A 22,536-nucleotide genomic window follows, 5' to 3' on the forward strand; every position below is an offset into this window, starting at 1 on the left:
TACTGCCTATAAAACACTGTGTGTAGATCTTAAGGTTCTTCTGGAATCTGCTGTAGTCCTGATTTTTGTAACTTGGTTACTTGTCATGATGCTTCCTCTATTTTAAAATAAGCAAAAACACTACACAATCATGCACTAAGTCTGTGGACTGAAATATATGTAACTATACAAGGATGTAACTAAACAGCTATATTTTATAGGGAAGTGCCATTCAACTTCAATGATCTATAGGGGGAATTCCAATCTCATAGCAGGGCTGTAGCTCCCGGGTTAAGATCTGTTCACTTGTCCTCATGGTAAACCCTGAAAATGCGAGCAAAAATCTGCATTAAATAGTGCCTTAGGGCTAGTCGTGGTGGTGTTGCGTGTGGTAACAGCATCATGTTTCAGCACTTCCTGCAAGATCAGTGTTGACAACACCATCATCCCCGTGTTACCAAATTCCATTGCTTGAGTGCCACCCATTATTCTACCCTCTCCTTTGACCCCAACATTCAATCTCTGGCACGATTCTGTCCGTTCCAGCTATGCTGTAACGCTCGCATCAGGCCATTCTGTCCCAGAATGCGACCAAACTTATTTATCAACTCACTAATTATTTCGCCGCTCAACTACTGCAACCTTCTCCTCACTGGCCTCCTATACTCCAATCTCGCTCCCCTCCAATCTGTTCTCAACACTGCATCTAGATTAGGGGTGGGCAAAATGCGGGCCGGATGTGGCCCGCAAACCGATCCTGCCCGGCCCACTGCCTCCCACCAGCGAGCAATGACAAGCGGCCCGACCGGCTGAGCTGCTTGTCATTGCTCTGCACTGCAGTACCTCCAAGCTGCCAGCGGCGCCTCTCTCCCCTGCTGCTCCTGCTGCTGCGTTGTAGCAGCCTCCTCCAGAGTCCCCAGTGACAACGGCTGTGTTCACCCGAGAAGGGGGCGGGGCTACGTGCCGATGAGGGGGGGGGCTACACGGGACCTCAGGGGGCGGTGCTACACGGGACAAGAGCCAGACTGCTACAGATCCATCCTTCCTGCCACCTTCCTGCCACTGCCAGCCAGATCAGTAAGTTAATGGGAAAAGTGAAAAAGTGTCTGTGTGAGGTCACCTCCCCGTGTTCTGTCACTGTGTCACCTCCCCGTGTTCTGTCGCTTTCAAACCCACCATGTTCTGTCACCATGTCACACCCCCCGTGTTCTGTCCCCCCCGTCCCCCCCCGTGTTCTGTCACCCCCCGTGTTCTGTCACCGTGTCACACATCCGTGTTCTGTCACTGTCACCCCTCCCCCCGTGTTCTGTCACCCCCTCCCCGTGTTCTATCACCGTGTCACCCCCTCCCCGTTTTCTGTCACCGTGTCACCCCCACCATGTTCTGTCACTGTCACACCCCCCGGGTTCTGTCAGTGTCACACATCCGTGTTCTCACGGTCACCCCCCCTTCCCGTGTTCTGTCACCGTGTCACCCCCACCGTGTTCTGTCACCGTGTCACACACCCGTGTTCTGTCACCCCCACAGTGTTCTGTCACTGTCACCGTGTCACACCTTTCCCCAGGGGCCATAAGACACTGGATAATTTGCTTGCTGCACAATAATTATCCTAAATAAAATGTTAATGTGTAAAAAGGCTCTCTACCTGCCGTAATGTGTGTAAAAGGGGCTCTACCTGCCGTAATGTGTGTAAGTGGCGCTGTGTGGCGCAATTTGAATAATGGAGACTATTGTGCAGCCTAATATGAATCTGTATTTTTTGCCCACACCCCTTCCACATGAAGCCACGTCCCTATATTTTTGGGAAGTGGGGCGAGCTGCTATTTTGTATGTGGCCCTCGGATACTGACAGAAAATGTCAAGTGGCCCCTCAGCTGAAATAATTGCCCACCCCTGATCTAGATTCATCTTCCTCTCTCGCTATTCCACGTCCTCCGCCAAATCCTTCTCTGGGTCGCATTCCCCTACAGAATTCTCTTCAAAGTTCTTACCCTAACATATAAGGCCCTCTCTAACTTCACTGCTCCCCTATATCCTCCACTCTTTTCTCCTTACATACTCCCTCCCGCCCACCCCAGTTGGCCAATTACCGTTGCCTCTCCTCTAGTTACTGCATTTTACGCTCTAATCCAAGATTTTGCTTGTGCAGGCTTCCCTTCACTTTAACGAGCTCCCTCAGGCTTTTCCTGACCTTGCATATCTTCAAATGGGCACCAAAAACCCACCTGTTCATCAAAGTGTACACTAATAACCACATAACCTTAGGGTGAATGTATTATACCCGCACTTATCATGTGGATATGATGATTCCTGCTTCACCTCTTTACCGAGGCGCAGCAGAAAGTAACAGCACATCACGGATGCTGAAGTGGGAGATTGGAAAATGCCTGCGGCGATCCCTGCTAGAGCACACCGCATCAGATTGGTCTCCCCCTGCCATCTCCAGGGCGCTGCGTGAGATATCCCTACTCTCGCAAGATCCCACATGCAGCCTGGAGAAGGCATCCGCTGCAGTCAGGGACAGCGCTGTTCTTGGCTGTGGCGTATGGGCAGTGACATCTACAGCTGTCAGAACGGTGAGTGCAATTTGACTGTTCATACATTGCCCACAATATCTGCATGCTATCTTGTAGTTAGCGCCGATATAGAAAGGGCCTCTCCTGTCACTAATCACACTTCTTAATACATGGGGGTGAAGCGGTATCTGTGCACGCAACAGCGCTAATACAACTTTCCCCCATAACGACCTGTAGTACATCTACCCCCTTGTCACTAGGTCTTTCACCCCTCCCTCTTACCTTGGTCAACTCTCTCGCCTACTTCCTGCCCTCAGGTCCCCATCCACATCCTCACACCTCATGTCATCTGTCGGTCTTCCCTCTCCCCTAGATTATAAGCTCCTAAGAGCAGGGTGCTCCTCGCTTCTGTTCTCACAACCCTCTTCTCAAGCACTTCAATGACTGCCTTCCCCTACTCGGTGGCAATTTTTCCCGGAATTCTTCTCGCTCATGGCAGCAAAAAAAAAAAAAGTTAATGTTTTTTTTTTTTTTTTTTTTTTTTTTTTTTGGAGCAGTTCATAATCTGACCCCCCCCCCCCCTTTGCATAGATCTATTTTCTACTAAAGGTATTAGATTGTTTTCATTGTTTCAAAATGTTGCATTTTAAATGCAGCACAATATTCTAGATTAATGATTTCCTTCGAATAGGAGAGTAATTTTATAGCTTTCAAAATCTGAGAATGCTTGAATATTTCTAGAAAGTGTGGTCCCTGTGTCCAAACGTCAGCTATTAATGAAAGCCATATTTGTATTCACTGTCAAAGTAGATTACAGCAACCACCATATTCTGGATTTCTTCCTGCTAGCCACAGCTGTTGCATGGGATAGCTGAATCAGCTATAGCATGCCAGGCATTACTATTATAGCTATTAAACTGATGTAATAAAGAATGTTTATCCTATCACTCTAATGTAGAAAAAGTAGTAACACAAATGCCGAACACTTGGACAGAACTATAAAATGTGCTCTGCTTTCAGTGTGTGCTTGTATTGGCCTCAAGGTGGCAGCATAAGCATATGTGAAAAATGTAGGGCTTGTTTCTCTTTATGATCAGTTTGAGTAAGGATGAACAAAATAGGATTTTAATACCTACCGGTAAATCCTTTTCTCTGACGTCCTAAGTGGATGCTGGGACTCCGTAAGGACCATGGGGAATAGCGGCTCCGCAGGAGACTGGGCACAACTAAAAGAAAGCTTTTGGTCTAACTGGTGTGCACTGGCTCCTCCCACTATGACCCTCCTCCAGACTTCAGTTAGAATCTTGTGCCCGGCTGAGCTGGATGCACACTAGGGGCTCTCCTGAGCTTCTAGAAAGAAAGTATATTTAGTTTTTTTATTTTACAGTGAGATCTGCTGGCAACAGACTCACTGCAGCGAGGGACTAAGGGGAGAAGAAGCGAACCTATCTGACTGGAGATAGCTTGGGCTTCTTAGGCTACTGGACACCATTAGCTCCAGAGGGATCGAACACAGGACCCGACCTCGATCGTTCGGTCCCGAAGCCGCGCCGCCGGCCCCCTTACAGAGCCAGAAGCAAGAAGTGTTCCAGAAAATCGGCGGCAGAAGACTTCTGTCTTCAACAAGGTAGCGCACAGCACTGCAGCTGTGCGCCATTGCTCCTCATGCACACCTCACACTCCGGTCACTGATGGGTGCAGGGCGCTGGGAGGGGGGGCGCCCTGAGGGCAATATAATACACCTTGGCTGGCAAATCTACACCATATATAGTCAGGAAGGCTATATAGGTGTAAAAATACCCCTGCCAGAATTCCAGAAAAAGCGGGAGAAGTCCGCCGAAAAAGGGGCGGGGCTATCTCCCTCAGCACACTGGCGCCATTTTCCCTCACAGCTCCGCTGGAAGGACGCTCCCTGGCTCTCCCCTGCAGTGTCAAGCTACAAAAGGGTAAAAAAGAAAGGGGGGGCACTAAATTTAGGCGCAGTATATATAATATAAGCAGCTATAAGGGGAAAAAACACTCATTTATAGTGGGATCCCTGTGTTATATAGCGCTCTGGTGTGTGCTGGCATACTCTCTCTCTCTGTCTCCCCAAAGGGCTTTGTGGGGTCCTGTCCTCAGTCAGAGCATTCCCTGTGTGTGTGGTGTGTCGGTACGGCTGTGTCGACATGTTTGATGAGGAGGCTTATGTGGAGGCGGAGCAGATGCCGATAAATGTGATGTCGCCCCCTGCGGGGTCAACACCTGAGTGGATGGTTATGTGGAAGGAATTACGCGACAGTGTCGACTCCTTACATAAAAGGTTTGACGACATACCAAATATGGGACAGCCGGCTTCTCAGCCTGTGTCTGCCCAGGCGTCTCAAAAGCCATCAGGGGCTCTTAAACGCCCGCTACCTCAGATGGCAGACACAGATGTCGACACGGATACTGACTCCAGTGTCGACGACGATGAGACTAATGTAACTTCCAATAGGGCCACACGTTACATGATTGAGGCAATGAAAAATGTGTTGCATATTTCTGATGTTACCCCAGGTACCACTAAAAAGGGTATTATGTTTGGAGAGAAAAAACTACCAGTAGTTTTTCCTCCATCTGAGGAATTAAATGAAGTGTGTGAAGAAGCGTGGGCTTCCCCCGATAAGAAACTGGTAATTTCTAAAAGGTTACTATGACGTACCCTTTCCCGCCAGAGGATAGGTCACGTTGGGAAGCATCCCCTAGGGTGGATAAAGCGCTCACACGCTTGTCAAAGAAGGTGGCACTACAGTCTCCGGATACGGCCGCCCTAAAGGAACCTGCTGATAGAAAGCAGGAGGCTATCCTGAAGTCTGTATATACACACACAGGTATTATACTGAGACCAGCTATTGCTTCAGTATGGATGTGCAGTGCTGCAGCTGCGTGGTCAGATTCCCTGTCGGAAAATATTGATACCCTAGACAGGGACACTATATTGCTAACCGTAGAGCATATTAAAGACGCAGTCTTGTACATGAGAGATGCACAGAGGGATATTTGCCGGCTGGCATCTAAAATAAGTGCAATGTCCATTTCTGCCAGGAGAGGGTTATGGACTCGGCAGTGGACAGGTGATGCAGATTCTAAAAGGCATATGGAAGTTTTGCCTTATAAGGGTGAGGAGTTGTTCGGGGATGGTCTCTCGGACCTCGTTTCCACAGAAACAGCTGGGAAGTCTACATTTTTACCCCATGTTCCCTCACAGCCAAAGAAAGTACCGTATTATCAGGTACAGTCCTTTCGGCCCCATAAGGGCAAGCGGGTTAAAGGCGCGTCCTTTCTGCCCAGAGGCAGAGGGAAAAAGCTGCAGCATTCAGCCAGTTCCCAGGAGCAAATGTCCTCCCCCGCTTCCTCCAAGTCCACCGTATGACGCTGGGGCTCCACAGGCGGAGCCAGGTACGGTGGGGGCCCGTCTCAAAAACTTCAGCAATCAGTGGGCTCGCTCACGGGTGGATCCCTGGATCCTTCAAGTGGTATCTCAGGGGTACAAGCTGGAATTCGAGACGTCTCCCCCCCCCCCCCGCCGTTTCCTCAAATCTGCCTTGCCAACAACTCCCTCAGGCAGGGAGACAGTGCTAGAGGCAATTCACAAGCTGTATTCCCAGCAGGTGATAGTCAAAGTGCCCCTACTTCAACAAGGACAGGGTTACTATTCCACAATGTTTGTGGTACCGAAACCGGACGGTTCGGTGAGACCCATTTTAAATTTGAAATCCTTGAACACATATATAAAAAAATTCAAGTTCAAGATGGAATCGCTCAGGGTGGTTATTGCAAGCCTAGACGAGGGGGATTACATGGTATCACTGGACATCGAGGATGCTTACCTGCATGTCCCCATTTACCATCCTCACCAGGAGTACCTCAGATTTGTGGTACAGGATTGTCATTACCAATTCCAGACGTTGCCATTTGGTCTATTCACGGCTCCGAGGGTATTTACCAAGGTAATGGCCGAAATGATGATACTCCTTCGAAAGAAGGGAGTTTTAATTATCCCGTACTTGGACGATCTCCTGATAAAGGCGAGGTCCAGGGAGCAGTTGTTGGTCGGGGTAGCACTATCTCGGGAGGTGCTACAACAGCACGGCTGGATTCTAAATATTCCAAAGTCACAGCTGGTCCCTACGACACGTCTACTGTTCCTGGGGATGGTTCTGGACACAGAACAGAAAAAAGTGTTTCTCCCGGAGGAGAAGGCCAAGGAGCTGTCATCTCTAGTCAGAGGCCTCCTAAAACCAAAACAGGTGTCGGTGCATCACTGCACGCGGATCCTGGGAAAGATGGTAGCTTCCTACGAAGCAATTCCATTCGGCAGGTTCCATGCAAGAACTTTTCAGTGGGATCTATTGGACAAGTGGTCCGGATCGCATCTTCAGATGCATCGGCTGATAACCCTGTCTCCAAGGACCAGGGTGTCTCTGCTGTGGTGGCTGCAAAGTGCTCATCTTCAAGAGGGCCGCAGATTCGGCATACAGGACTGGGTCCTGGTGACCACGGATGCCAGCCTTCAAGGCTCGGGGGCAGTCACACAGGGAAGAAACTTCCAAGGACTATGGTCAAGTCAGGAGACTTCCCTACACATAAATATTCTGGAACTGAGGGCCATTTTCAATGCCCTAAGTCAGGCAAGACCCCTGCTTCAAAACCAGCCGGTACTGATCCAGTCAGACAACATCACGGCAGTCGCCCATGTAAACCGACAGGGCGGCACAAGAAGCAGGACGGCGATGGCAGAAGCCACAAGGATTCTCCGATGGGCGGAAAATCACGTGTTAGCACTGTCAGCAGTGTTCATTCCGGGAGTGGACAACTGGGAAGTAGACTTCCTCAGCAGACACGACCTCCACCCGGGAGAGTGGGGACTTCATCCGGAAGTCTTCCAACTGATTGTAAACCGTTGGGAAAAGCCACAGGTGGACATGATGGCGTCCCGCCTAAACAAAAAGCTAGAAAGATATTGCGCCAGGTCGAGAGACCCTCAGGCGATAGCTGTGGACGCTCTAGTGACACCGTGGGTGTACCGGTCGGTTTATGTATTCCCTCCTCTTCCTCTCATACCAAAGGTACTGAGGATTATAAGGAGAAGAGGAGTAAGAACTATACTCATTGTTCCGGATTGGCCAAGAAGAGCTTGGTACCCGGAACTTCAAGAAATGATCTCAGAGGACCCATGGCCTCTGCCGCTCAGACAGGACCTGCTGCAGCAGGGGCCCTGTCTGTTCCAAGACTTACCGCGGCTGCGTTTGACGGCATGGCGGTTGAACACCGGATCCTGAAGGAAAAGGGCATTCCGGAGGAAGTCATTCCTACGCTGATTAAAGCTAGAAAAGAAGTGACCGCAAACCATTATCACCGCATTTGGCGAAAATATGTTGCATGGTGTGAGGCCAGGAAGGCCCCAACGGAGGAATTTCAGCTGGGCCGTTTTCTGCACTTCCTAAAGTCAGGGGTGACTATGGGCCTAGAATTGGGTTCCATTAAGGTCCAGATTTCGGCTCTATCGATTTTCTTCCAGAGAGAACTGGCTTCACTACCTGAAGTTCAGACTTTTGTTAAGGGGGTGCTGCATATTCAGCCCCCTTTTGTGCCTCCAGTGGCACCTTGGGATCTCAACGTGGTGTTGGATTTCCTAAAGTCACATTGGTTTGAGCCACTTAAAACCGTGGAATTGAAATATCTCACGTGGAAAGTGGTCATGTTGTTGGCCTTAGCCTCGGCCAGGCGTGTATCAGAATTGGCGGCTTTGTCATGTAAAAGCCCTTATCTGATTTTCCATATGGATAGGTCAGAATTGAGGACTCGTCCCCAGTTTCTCCCTAAGGTGGTATCAGCTTTTCATCTGAACCAACCTATCGTGGTGCCTGCGGCTACGAAAGACTTGGAGGCTTCCAAGTTGTTGGACGTAGTCAGGGCCCTGAAAATTTATGTTTCCAGGACAGCTGGAGTCAGAAAGACTGACTCGCTATTTATCCTGTATGCGCCCAACAAGTTGGGTGCACCTGCTTCAAAGCAGACTATTGCTCGCTGGATCTGTAGTACGATTCAGCTTGCTCATTCTGCGGCTGGACTGCCGCATCCTAAATCTGTAAAGGCCCATTCCACGAGGAAGGTGGGCTCTTCTTGGGCGGCTGCCCGAGGGGTCTCTGCTCTACAACTTTGCCGAGCAGCTACTTGGTCGGGGTCAAACACATTTGCTAAATTCTACAAGTTTGACACCCTGGCTGATGGGGACCTCGTGTTTGCTCAATCGGTGCTGCAGAGTCGTCCGCACTCTCCCGCCCGTTCTGGAGCTTTGGTATAAACCCCACGGTCCTTACGGAGTCCCCAGCATCCTCTAGGACATATGAGAAAATAGGATTTTAATACCTACCGGTAAATCCTTTTCTCTTAGTCCGTAGAGGATGCTGGGCGCCCGTCCCAGTGTGTACTGTGTCTGCGAAACACAGAAACCCACTTTTGGCAGAACTATTATCTGAGTTCTCAATTCCACTCTATCCACATGGAAGATGAAACAGGGGCTCTTGTGAGACAAAGACGCTAATTCCGACACCCGCCTTGCGGACGCCAAGGCCAATAGCATGACCACTTTCCAAGAGAGAAATTTAAACACAACCTTTCATAAAGGTTCCAATCAGTGTGACACAAGAAACCGCAACACCTCGTCAAGGTCCCACGGTGCCAATGGAGGCACAAACGGAGGTTGGGTGTGCAGTACTCCTTTCACGAAAGTCTGAACTTCCGGAAAGGTGGCCAATTCTTTTTTGAAAGAAAATTTAGAATGCCAAAACTGCACAGAAATGGAGCCTAACTTTAGGCCTGCATCCACACCTGCTTGCAAAGAATGGAGAAGAACGACCCAGCTGAAAGTTTTCTGTAGGAGCCTTCTTGGATTCACACAAAGACATATTTTCGCCAAATACGCTGGTAAGGCTTCACCGTTACTACTTTTCTAGCCTGAAGAAGTGTGGAAATGACTTCACTGGGAATACCCTTTCGGGCTAGGATATGGCGTTCAACCGCCACGCCGTCAAACGCAGCCGCGGTAAGTCTTGATACACGCCCGGATCTTGCTGTAACCGTTCCTCACGTAGAGGAAGAGGCCAGGGATCTTCTATTAGTAAATCTTGAAGAACTGGATACCAAGCCCTCCTTGGCTAGACCGGAACAATGAGGATCGCCTGAACCTTTGTTCTTGCGTTTATCACCCTTCAGAAAGAGTGAAAGCGGAGGGGACACATAGACCGACTGAAAACAACACCCAAGGTGTCACGAAGGCGTCTACTGCTATAGCTTGTGTCCCTTGACCTGGAACAATATCCCTGAGGTCTCTCGTTGAGGCGAGACGCCAACATGTCCAATTGAGGCACTCCTCAAAGACTTGTCACTTCTGTGAAAACTTGTCGATGATGACTGTATTTCTCCCGGATGGAGATTTCTCCGTCGTCTACATCCGGAACGAAGACTGCTAATATAGCGTTTACCTGTCTTTCCGCCCAGCGGAAAACATTTGCGGTTTCTGCCATTGCCGCTTTGCTCCTTGTTCGCCCTAGCGGCTTACTTACGCCACTGCTGTCAAGTCGTCCGACAGAATTAACATGGGCAGATCACAAAGAATGTTAGTTGAAAATAGCTCTTAATTCAAGAAAGCTTATCGCAGACACGCTTCCCAGCTTGACCTTTTCCTCTGGAAATACTTCCCTTGGAAAGACTGCTCCCCAGCCTTGTAGATCTGCATGCATGGACACCAAGATCTAATCCTGGATCCCGAACCTTTATCCCTCTAGGAGGTGAGAACTGTGCAGACACCACAGGAGCGATATCCTGGCCATTAGGATTATATTCCGGTGCAGGTGAGACACGGACCACATTTCCAACTGGTCCCGTGAAAACCACTCTGGCATTTGACCTGCTCACCGAAAAAGGCCTCTTAGGCCGCGCCCATCTTCTTCATCAACAGAACATATTGGTGGATTGTCACTGCAAATCTGATCAGACTCTGGATCCTCAGACCTCTTTCCACAGGAAAACACAGAACCTCAACCGTTCAGTATCTACTCTGATACCCACCTCCGACATCTGCGTCGTTGGGAACAGCCATTCCCTGCGTTGAAGAACAGAGAGAAACAACGATTTGCACCACTTGTTTCTTGACCTCGCCGTAATCAGGAGAGCGTCTCGGTACAGAATAACAATGGCTCTTACTATTGAAAGAAAACCATCATACTGCCATCACTCCGGTGAAATGGCAAAGACAATCCTGGATATCAACCCAGGGAAGCTGAATGCGGAGAAAAACGCATTTAAGCCCTTTTCTACCTTTTACGTGCTGGAGCTTCCTGGCCTGAGAGATTCCATCCTGTAGTTCAACTTCGTAAGTAGAAATCTTTGTTTCTTTTTTCTTTTTTTTTTTTCTTTTTTAACAGGGACAGCAGGACAATGTCCTGAACCTGACGCAACTCTGGTATGGCGTCGCGTACTACCTCCCCTTCTAGAGGGGAATCGGTAATCAGTGAGGGGAATCATCTGTAAACACCAGTATGTCCCCCTTTGGATTCTATTATTAACTCACAGGTCCAAGTCCATTCCCGGACTGACTGAAGAGTATTAGACGAGTTCCCACCGGTGTGGGCTCCAGCCAGATAGACCCAGCGACATGCGGTGGATGTGGTAAAAACAGAAGACAATATCCGCTTCTGCGAACCTAACAAGGCTGCAGAGCTCTTACCTTTTCACCTTCCACTATCTGCACAGAAAGGGAAAAAAGAACGGTATCGAACCGGTTAAAATTACTGCATCCCACAAAAGAATGAGTCACCAACCGTTGTGAGGGAATCTAACTCATGAAGGTAGACTTACCACTGGTATACGCAGAGAGTGACTTAACTGAGGCATCCCCAAACAGAGGTACACCGTCACAGGGAAAAACTCCAGTATCTCTTGGAGTCAGCCTCAGCATTCCCCCGGCCACACCTCCTGTAGTCGCACGGCCGCCTGCCGCAATGTTATAGAGAGGAACCAGCATAAGAAACATCCCCTCTCTCTAGAGTAATTCTATCGGATGCCTTTAAGAATACAAGCACTCCCCCATGCGCATGTAATGCAAATAACTTCAAAGCATATAAATAAAATATCACTTAGCTTCCTGTATACGATCCTTTGTGACAGGGCCCCGTGCCGTCCAGGAGTTGACTTTCACAGTATTCTCTCCGCGGCGGTAAAAGAATAAACACTGACTACTTGTGAGGATCTGAGACCAACTCGTCACGGCCGACCTAGAGCTTTATCAACAGAGCGACCAGCACATGAGAAGGAATACTTTAACTTCAGCATTCATTAGAAAGCGCAATATGAATATACATATTGTAATACACATACACACATCCTCTGTATGTATGTATGTATGCATGTCATACATATAAGCAGATTGTCCGGAACCGCCGGGTCCCTAGTGACATTAATGTGTTCTGAATGTGTATGACCATGTACTGAATGCCCAAGTTGTGGATCTAACCAGGAAACCTTATGGTCGACAGAAAACCTAATATTCGTCGACAGCAGGGAGTAGTAACCAGGCAAAATAACATTCTTGCGACCCCCGAGGTGTCCGAGGGAAGTATACATATATCATTTTAATATCACTCCCCCACAAATACTGCCATGTCTGTGCTCGAGCTACAGGCCCATGGAACCGTACCATACTATATATACAGGTATAAGTTGGTTACAGCATGTTAATTTACACCCAGTAATAACAGTTGGTGCCGACAGGATCACGTCTCTCCCATACAGTGTTTACTTTTGAAAAGCATACACTTACCAACCTGCTGACCCTGCATCTACTGAATCAACAGGAGTCTGCGATGCCGTCCGATTCTCATAGCTGTTTGCGACAGAGCACTCACACATGTCGACACATGCGCACTAAAAAGCTATAGAGGGTATATCTGACAGGGAAAACAGACATATATGCACAACTCAATGACTACACGCCCATTATCTAAGATAGTGCTATATTTAATTCTATATTGCACTAAATCACTGTTTCCCCCTTCGTTTACACTGCTAGCTGTACACAGTGCTTACTTGGCGGGGACTGTGGCGAAAATGGCGCTGTATCATGTGAGGGCTAAGCCACGCCCCCTTCTCGGCGCGCCTCAGCCCCGCTATTTTAGCGTTTTATGCTGGCGCGGGTCCATAAACAGTGCCTATGCACTGTATACATGTTTAGCCAGGCTCAATGGAGAGGTATATTGCTGCCCAGGGCGCCCCCCCCTGCGCCCTGCACCCTTGTAGTGCCGTTGCAGTGCGACCGCTGCACGGTACCTCTGAGACTCTGAAGTCTTCTGCCGTCACTGAAGTCTTCTGTTTTTCTAGTACTCACCCGGCTTCTTTCTTCTGGCTTCTGCGAGGGGGGTGACGGCGCGGCTCCGGGAACAAGCAGCTAGGCGCACCAAGTGTTCGAACCCTTTGGAGCTAATGGTGTCCAGTAGCCTAAGATGCAGAGCCCTTAACTCAGAAGAAGTAGGTCTGACTTCTCTCCCCTCAGTCCCACGAAGCAGATAGACCTGCTGGCTACAGGCTTTCTGAAAATAAAAAAGCCTAACATAAAGTCTTTCAGAGAAACTCCGTAGAGCTCCCCTAGTGTGTCCAGTCTCTCCTGGGCACAGAATCTAACTGGAGTCTGGAGGAGGGGCATAGAGGGAGGAGCCAGTTCACACCCATTCAAAGTCTTATAGTGTGCCCATGTCTCCTGCGGATCCCGTCTATACGCCATGGTCCTTACGGAGTCCCCAGCATCATCTAGGACAGAGCTGGCCAAACCTGTTCTCGAGATCTACCAACAGTTCACATTTTCCAGACTACCTAGCTGGTGCACAGGTGTAGTCATTACTAATTAAGATGTGCTGCATTCATTCCTAACTGACAATTCTACAGGTTTCCAGGAGGCCTGGAAAACATGAACTGTTGGTAGATCTCGAGAACCGGTTTGGCCAGCCCTGATCTAGGACGTATGAGGAAAATAGTATACACTTTATGAATTAGACAGTGAAATCTAAATCCCAGCTGGATAATGTGCACCTATAGACCTCAGTACAAAATATCCAAAAATAACACACCGACCGGAGTATTGTTTAAAGAGCAAGTAAATGTGTAAATACAACTAGATGTAAGTAAGCATGTGTTGCGTACCAGGATGTGCTTATACTTGGTTAAATGTCCCTGTCTGCTGCCTGTTCTATCCTTCAGAGGGCAAAGCCATTTCCTTAGTGCACAATATTTCTTAATCATTATAGAACTGGTCAGGGTGCTTGTGAGTGCCAAGCTAGCATCAACTGTAAGAGAAAGGCGTCCTCTGATAGTTTGTGGTGGTGTCTTGCAGTAGGCCTAAAGTGTCTGCTTTCTGTAGGAAAAGGAAAGTCTAATGGTGGCCATACCATAGGTCGATATTCTGTATGAATACACTTTCAACTCCTCATATGATGCATTGTGTGCACATTGGGCATGTTTTGGATATTATGCGTGGCTTAATGGGTCGAACGTCCCATCCTCTGATCATATGTGCAGCCCATATTTGTCGTAATCGTATGCACATCGTACCATGTTTTAGGCATGTTCGATTTTGAGTGGTATTTCCTGTTAGGAAAAGCACCAGGAAAAGGTAGCCAGTGTGGTTCACAAAAGAAGTATCAACTAGTGTGAAAGCAAAAAAGCTGGCTTTTAGGAAATACAAACAGACTCAAAATAATAATGACAAAGAGGTGTATTTTGACAGACGCGCAAAGGCAGAAGCTGAGGAGAAAATGGCCCAGTCAGTAGATAAAGGGGGCAAAACTTTTTTTAAGTATATAAATGAAAGGAAAAAATCAAATGGAGGAATAATAAGACTAAAGACAGAGTGAGAATTTGGTGGAGGGAGACAAGGCAATAGCAGATCACCTAAATCATTATTTTTGTTCCGTATTTACTACAGAAGGAGAAGGGAAGGGGCCACAGTTAAGCTGCAAGGACATTCATAAAAATAAGGTAGATGAAACTACATTTACAGAAGAGAAGGTCTTCACAGAACTTTAAAACCTAAAAGTGGAAAAATCAATGGTGCCAGATGGTATACACCCAAGGATACTGAAAGAGCTAAAAGATGTGCTGGTGGCACCATTAACAGAATTATTTAACCAGTCACTAAATACAGATGCCATTCCAGAGGACTGGAAAAGAGCAAATGTAGTTCCACTGTACAAAAGTGGAAGCAAGTAACTACAGACCAGTAAGCCTTACATCAGTAGTAGGGAAAGTAATGGAAAAACTATTAAAAGAAAGAGTAGTAGAATATCTTAAATCAAACAACTTACAGGATCCAAAAACAGCATGGATTTACTGGTGGGAGATCATGCCAAACAAATCTTATTAGACTTTTTTGACTCTGTGATGAAAATAATAGATCAAGGGGGAGCTGTAGATGTAGCATATCTAGACTTTAGTAAGGCATTTGACACTGTCCCACATTGCAGACTGCTAAATAAACTTGAAAGCGTGGGGGTGGATTACAAAACCGTTAAATGGATAAGAACCTGGTTGCAGGATAGGAAACAGACAGTCGTAGTTAATGGAGTGCAATCTTTGGAAGGAAATGTTACCAGTGGAGTACCCCAGGGATCTGTACTCGGACCAGTTCTCTTTTTAATATCTTTGTTGGTGACATTGCAAATGGTATTAAAGGGAAAGTATGCCTTTTTGCAGATGATACAAAGATTTGCAAAAGGGTAGACACATCTGGAGGGGTAAAACAAATGATTGATGACCAAGCTAGGCTTGAGAAATGGTCAAGAATGTGGCAACTACAGTTTCATGCTAAAAAATGCAAAATCATGCACTTGGGTCTCAAAAACCCAAAGGCTAAATATAGTATCAAGCGTACTTTAATGGAAACTACTGAGGAGGAAAGGGATTTAGGAGTCACTATTTCAAGTGACTTAAAGGCAGGAAAGCAATGCAACAAAGCAATGACAAAGGCAAGTCAGATGCTTGGTTGCATAGGGAGAGGAATCGGTAGCAGGAAAAAATAAGTGATAATGCCACTGTATAGGTCATTGGTACGGCTGCATCTTGAATACTGTGTCCAGTTCTGGAGACCATATCTCCAGAAGGATATAAATACATTAGAGAGTGTACAAAGAAGGGCAACTAAAATGGTGCATGGCCTACATCACAAAACTTACCCGGAAAGGCTAAAAGATCTTAACATGTATAGTTTGGAGGAGAGAAGGGAAAAGGGGGAACATGATAGAAACCTTCAAATATACCAAGGGTTTTAACAAAGTTCAGGAGGGAAACATGCTTCAAAGGAAGAGGAGTATTAGAACTCGAGGACATGCACTGAGACTGGAGGGGGGGGGGGGGGGGGGGGTCAGGGGAAATTTAAGGAAAAATTACTTAACAGAAAAAGTAGTGGATAAGTGGAATAGCCTATCAGAGGTGGTAGAGGCTAAGACTGTAGTGCAATTTGAACATGCTTTGTATAGGCATATGAATATCCTTACAAAGAATTAAGGTTAAAAAAGGGTTGAGATTACCTAAAGGATAAAAGGGCAGGCTAGATGGGCCAAGTGGTTCTTATCTGCCGTCAAATTCTATGTTTCTATGTAACATGACAATGTCATTGCATCCTTTTTTCCTTTATATGGCACCACAAGGGTTCCGCAGCGCCCAATTACAGAGTACAATGGCATGTTATTTGCATCTCTTTATGTTCAGACAATAGTGCATGTGTCAGTAAGGGGTCAGTATGAAATGGTGGTGCATGGAATCCCAGAGTTTGAATTACAGACACAGAGATCCTGCAGGTAATAAAGCAGACAAGTGAATAAGGGGTGTTCTTAGCCGCCCCATCCCCCGCAGCCTAACATGAACCCTTCCACGAGGGTGCCATCCCGCGGCTTCTCTCTCCAGCGCACAGTGTGGCATCCCAGTTCTCGGGATTCTGGCGCCGGGATCGTGCACCAATTCAGGATGCCAGTGTCTGCATTTAGAATAGGGTCGGGATTCCGGCATTGGTTTTCTGACTGCAGGGATCCTGACTGCTTGCCGTCAGTGAGCCTCAAAACCAGACCTAGAAATGCATTTTTGACCGAAAATGTGACCCGGGTATTGGACCCAGACCACTTGTCTGTGATACACAGTGTAGTTGGAATAACCTGCAGAATATTGAAAAATAAAGATTTGAAACCTTTTGCAGGAGCTTACTGCATATACAGTCAGTGTATTCTGTTTACCAGTATGGAACAAGTTATGTGCTTTAGAGGTATTTCTGTTCTGTATTCCACAAGCAAGATACAAGTGTCTATTTCTGATGCCTATTTTATGGATGGCGGGAACCTTCAAATGGTCTCTTCTTAAGTGTATAGTTGTCAAACTGATCCTCCTTTTGTTTGCGCATATTTCATTGGATATATTTCCTTTTAAGCAGAGCCGGGCTCCAATATCGGCCAAACTGGTTGCAAACATGCTTTCTGTTGCTGGAGCTGATCATATCATCACCATGGATCTCCATGCCTCCCAGATACAGGTAAACACTGCTCTGTGACTGCTTCCAGAAGTGCTAGTTTATAATATGGCCAGATAATACACAAGTATTAATATTCCTAGTTTTGTGTAATACTATGCTTCTTGTGGGATAATTGGTATAAAAAACATTAAACTCCAGTTTGGGTTTAACACTTATGTAACTTCTAGTTGAATGCTGATCCACAGGTAAGTAACAGTTTGGGATTATAGTTGAGTGAATTAGCCTTTGAGAAACCTTTGATTATGCAATGCATGGCTACCACTCAGCAGCAACAAGAAAAATTGTAAATCTATTATCCAGTATAACAAACTGCATTTTTTTGGAATTTTACTGCTCTGTATCTCCTTGCAGTGTATATTTGTATTTTTCTATAAATGCATTTTGTAGTAAATACAGTTGTGTGTTTTTCAGGGTTTCTTTGACATTCCTGTAGACAATCTATATGCTGAACCAGCAGTGCTCCAATGGATTAGAGAGAACATACCCGAATGGAAAAACTGTATCATTGTATCTCCTGATGCTGGTGGCGCAAAAAGGTAAATGGTCACTAACAGATAAATAGCTTTCCTAACATTTCTAAGTATCCTAAATCTAGGAAATTAAACGTTTTTGTATTACTTATTTCTCTGACGTCCTAGTGGATGCTGGGACTTCCGTAAGGACCATGGAGAATAGCGGCTCCGCAGGAGACTGGGCACAAAAGTAAAAGCTTTAGACTAGCTGGTGTGCACTGGCTCCTCCCCCTATGACCCTCCTCCAAGCCTCAGTTAGATTTTTGTGCCCGGCCGAGAAGGGTGCATGCTAGGTAGCTCTCCAGAGCTGCTTAGAGTAAAAGTTTTAAATAGGTTTTTTTATTTTCAGTGAGACCTGCTGGCAACAGGCTCACTGCATCGTGGGACTAAGGGGAGAAGAAGCGAACTCACCTGACTGCAGAGTGGATTGGGCTTCTTGGCTACTGGACATTAGCTCCAGAGGGACGATCACAGGTTCAGCCTGGATGGGTCCCGGAGCCGCGCCGCCGGCCCCCTTACAGAGCCAGAAGAGCGAAGAGGTCCGGAGAAAGCGGCGGCAGAAGACGTCCCTGTCTTCAAATAAGGTAGCGCACAGCACTGCAGCTGTGCGCCATTGCTCTCAGCACACTTCACACTCCGGTCACTGAGGGTGCAGGGCGCTGGGGGGGAGCGCCCTGAGACGCAATAAAACACTATAAAAACCTTATATGGCAAAAGAAATGCATCACATATAGCTCCTGGGCTATATGGATGCATTTAACCCCTGCCAGTTTTCCTGAAAAAAGTGGGAGAAAAGGCCGCCGAGAAGGGGGCGGAGCCTATCTCCTCAGCACACGAGCGCCATTTTCCCTCACAGTTCCGCTGGAAGGAAGGCTCCCTGACTCTCCCCTGCAGTCCTGCTACAAGAATCAGGGTAAAACAAGAGAGGGGGGGCACTATTGGCAGCTAATATATAATACAGCAGCTATAAAAGGGAGTAACACTTATATAAGGTTATCCCTGCATATATATAGCGCTCTGGTGTGTGCTAGCAAACTCTCCCTCTGTCTCCCCAAAGGGCTAGTGGGGTCCTGTCCTCTATCAGAGCTTTCCCTGTGTGTGTGCTGGGTGTCGGTACGATTGTGTCGACATGTATGAGGAGGAAAATGATGTGGAAGCAGAGCAATTGCCCGTGTTAGTGATGTCACCCCCTAGGGAGTCGACACCTGACTGGATGGTCGTATTTAAAGAATTACGTGACAATGTCAGCACTTTGCAAAAAACTGTTGACGACATGAGACAGCCGGCAAATCAGTTAGTGCCTGTTCAGGCGTCTCAGACACCGTCAGGGGCGCTAAAACGCCCGTTACCTCAGATGGTCGACACAGACCCAGACACGGATACTGAATCCAGTGTCGACGGTGAGGAGACAAACGTAATGTCCAATAGGGCCACACGTTACATGATCACGGCAATGAAGGAGGCATTGAACATTTCTGACACTACAAGTACCACAAAAAAGGGTATTATGTGGGGTGTGAAAAAACTACCAGTAGTTTTTCCTGAATCAGAGGAATTAAATGAGGTGTGTGATAAAGCGTGGGTTTCTCCAGAGAAAAAACTGCTGATTTCTAACAAATTATTGGCACTATACCCTTTCCCGCCAGAGGTTAGGGCACGTTGGGAAACACCCCCTAGGGTAGATAAGGCGCTCACACGCTTATCAAAACAAGTGGCGTTACCGTCTCCTGATACGGCCGCCCTCAAGGAACCAGCTGATAGAAGGCTGGAAAATATCCTAAAAGGTATATACACACATACTGGTGTTATACTGCGACCAGCAATCGCCTCAGCCTGGATGTGCAGCGCTGGAGTGGCTTGGTCGGATTCCCTGACTGAAAATATTGATACCCTGGATAGGGACAATATTTTATTAGCTATAGAGCATTTAAAGGATGCATTACTATATATGCGTGATGCACAGAGGGATATTTGCACCCTGGCATCAAGAGTAAGTGCGATGTCCATTTCTGCCAGAAGGGCGTTATGGACGCGACAGTGGTCAGGTGATGCAGATTCCAAACGACATATGGAAGTATTGCCGTATAAAGGTGGAGTTATTTGGGGTCGGTCTATCAGACCTGGTGGCCACGGCAACGGCTGGAAAGTCCACCTTTTTACCCCATGTCACCTCTCAGCAGAAAAAGACACCGTCTTTTCAAACTCAGTCCTTTCGTTCCTATAAGAACAAGCGAGCAAAAGGCCACTCATTTCTGCCCCGGGGCAGAGGAAGAGGAAAAAGACTGCACCAGGCAGCCTCTTCCCAGGAGCAGAAGCCCTCCCCCGCTTCTGCCAAGTCTTAAGCATGACGCTGGGGCTTTACAAGCGGACTCAGGCACGGTAGGGGCCCGTCTCAAAAATTTCAACGCGCAGTGGGCTCACTCGCAAGTGGACCCCTGGATCCTGCAGGTAGTATCACAGGGGTACAAACTGGAATTCGAGACGTCTCCCCCTCGCCGGTTCCTGAAGTCTGCTCTACCAACGTCTCCCTCCGACAGGGAGGCAGTATTGGAAGCTATTCACAAGCTGTATTCCCAGCAGGTGATAATCAAGGTACCCCTCCTACAACAGGGAAAGGGGTATTATTCCACGCTGTTTGTGGTACCGAAGCCGGACGGCTCGGTGAGACCGATTTTAAATCTGAAATCATTGAACACTTACATAAAAAGGTTCAAATTCAAGATGGAGTCACTCAGAGCAGTGATAGCGAACCTGGAAGAAGGGGACTATATGGTGTCTCTGGACATCAAGGATGCTTACCTCCATGTCCCAATCTACCCTTCTCACCAAGGGTACCTCAGGTTTGTGGTACAGAACTGTCATTATCAGTTTCAGACGCTGCCGTTTGGATTGTCCACGGCACCCCGGGTCTTTACCAAGGTAATAGCCGAAATGATGATTCTTCTTCGAAGAGAAGGTGTCTTAATTATCCCTTACTTGGACGATCTCCTGATAAGGGCAAGATCCAGGGAACAGTTAGAGTTCGGAGTAGCACTGTCTCAGGTAGTGCTACGTCAGCACGGGTGGATTCTAAATATCCCAAAATCACAGCTGATTCCAACAACACGTCTACTGTTCCTGGGGATGATTCTGGACACAGTCCAGAAAAAGGTGTTTCTCCCGGAGGAGAAGGCCAGGGAGTTATCCGAGCTAGTCAGGAACCTCCTAAAACCAGGCCAAGTGTCAGTGCATCAATGCACGAGAGTCCTGGGAAAAATGGTGGCTTCTTACGAAGCAATTCCATTCGGAAGATTCCATGCAAGAACTTTTCAGTGGGATCTGCTGGACAAATGGTCTGGATCGCATCTTCAGATGCATCAGCGGATAACCCTATCTCCAAGGTCTCTCCTGTGGTGGTTACAGAGTGCTCATCTTCTAGAGGGCCGCAGATTCGGCATTCAGGATTGGATGCTGGTGACCACGGATGCCAGTCTGAGAGGCTGGGGAGCAGTCACACAGGGAAGAAATTTCCAGGGCTTGTGGTCAAGCATGGAAACGTCTCTTCACATAAATATCCTGGAACTAAGGGCCGTTTACAATGCCCTAAGTCAAGCAAGGCCTCTGCTTCAGGGTCAGTCGGTATTGATCCAATCGGACAACATCACGGCAGTCGCCCACGTCAACAGACAGGGCGGCACAAGAAGCAGGAGGGCAATGGCAGAAGCTGCAAGGATTCTCCGCTGGGCGGAAAATCATGTGGTAGCACTGTCAGCAGTGTTCATTCCGGGAGTGGACAACTGGGAAGCAGACTTCCTCAGCAGACACGACCTCCACCCGGGGGAGTGGGGACTTCACCCAGAAGTCTTCCAAGTGATTGTAAACCGTTGGGAAAAACCAAAGGTGGACATGATGGCGTCCCGTCTCAACAAAAAACTGGACAGATATTGCGCCAGGTCAAGGGACCCTCAGGCAATAGCGGTGGACGCTCTGGTAACACCGTGGGTGTACCAGTCGGTGTATGTGTTCCCTCCTCTGCCTCTCATACCCAAAGTACTGAGAATCGTAAGGAGGAGAGGAGTAAGAACTATACTCGTGGCTCCGGATTGGCCAAGAAGAACTTGGTACCCGGAACTGCAAGAGATGCTCACGGAGGACCCGTGGCCTCTACCTCTCAGAAAGGACCTGCTCCAGCAGGGACCTTGTCTGTTTCAAGACTTACCGCGGCTGCGTTTGACGGCATGGAGGTTGAACGCCGGATCCTGAAGGAAAAAGGCATTCCAGATGAAGTCATCCCTACCCTGGTCAGGGCCAGAAAGGATGTAACCGCAAAACATTATCACCGCATTTGGCGGAAATATGTTGCGTGGTGTGAGGCCAAGAAGGCCCCTACAGAGGAATTTCAACTGGGTCGTTTCCTGCATTTCCTGCAAACAGGACTATCTATGGGCCTAAAATTAGGGTCCATTAAGGTTCAAATTTCGGCCCTGTCAATCTTCTTCCAAAAAGAACTGGCTTCAGTGCCTGAAGTTCAGACGTTTGTCAAGGGGGTACTGCATATACAGCCTCCTTTTGTGCCTCCAGTGGCACCTTGGGATCTCAATGTGTAGTGTTGAGTCTCCTAAAATCACATTGGTTTGAACCACTCACCACTGTGGAATTGAAATATCTCACTTGGAAAGTGGTCATGCTGTTAGCCCTGGCATCAGCCAGGCGTGTCTCTAAATTGGCGGCTTTATCATATAAAAGCCCTTACCTAATTTTTCATTCAAACAGGGCAGAACTGAGGACTCGCCCTCAATTTCTCCTAAAGGTTGTTTCAGCGTTTCACATGAACCAGCCAATTGTGGTACCTGCGGCGACTAGGGACTTGGAGGACTCCAAGTTGCTGGACGTAGTCGGGGCCCTGAAAATATATGTTTCCAGGACGGCTGGAGTCAGAAAATCTGACTCTCTGTTTATC

The 22,536-nt window shown here is 47.6% G+C and overlaps 1 protein-coding gene across 2 annotated transcripts in view; it reads left to right on the forward strand.

Annotated features, from left to right (window-relative positions):
• Positions 1-22,536, forward strand: part of PRPS2 (phosphoribosyl pyrophosphate synthetase 2) — a 122,382-nt gene that overhangs the window by 79,962 nt on the left and 19,884 nt on the right. The window contains exons 3-4 of one of the 2 annotated variants that reach the window (XM_063953506.1): positions 16,984-17,085; positions 17,497-17,621. In XM_063953506.1, the coding sequence (XP_063809576.1) occupies positions 16,984-17,085; positions 17,497-17,621 (227 nt within the window). The remainder of the gene's footprint in view (positions 1-16,983; positions 17,086-17,496; positions 17,622-22,536) is intronic. The other variant, XM_063953507.1, reaches the window with a different exon arrangement.

Source organism: Pseudophryne corroboree, chromosome 2 (assembly GCF_028390025.1).
Source record: "Pseudophryne corroboree isolate aPseCor3 chromosome 2, aPseCor3.hap2, whole genome shotgun sequence".
Lineage (NCBI taxonomy): Eukaryota > Metazoa > Chordata > Amphibia > Anura > Myobatrachidae > Pseudophryne > Pseudophryne corroboree.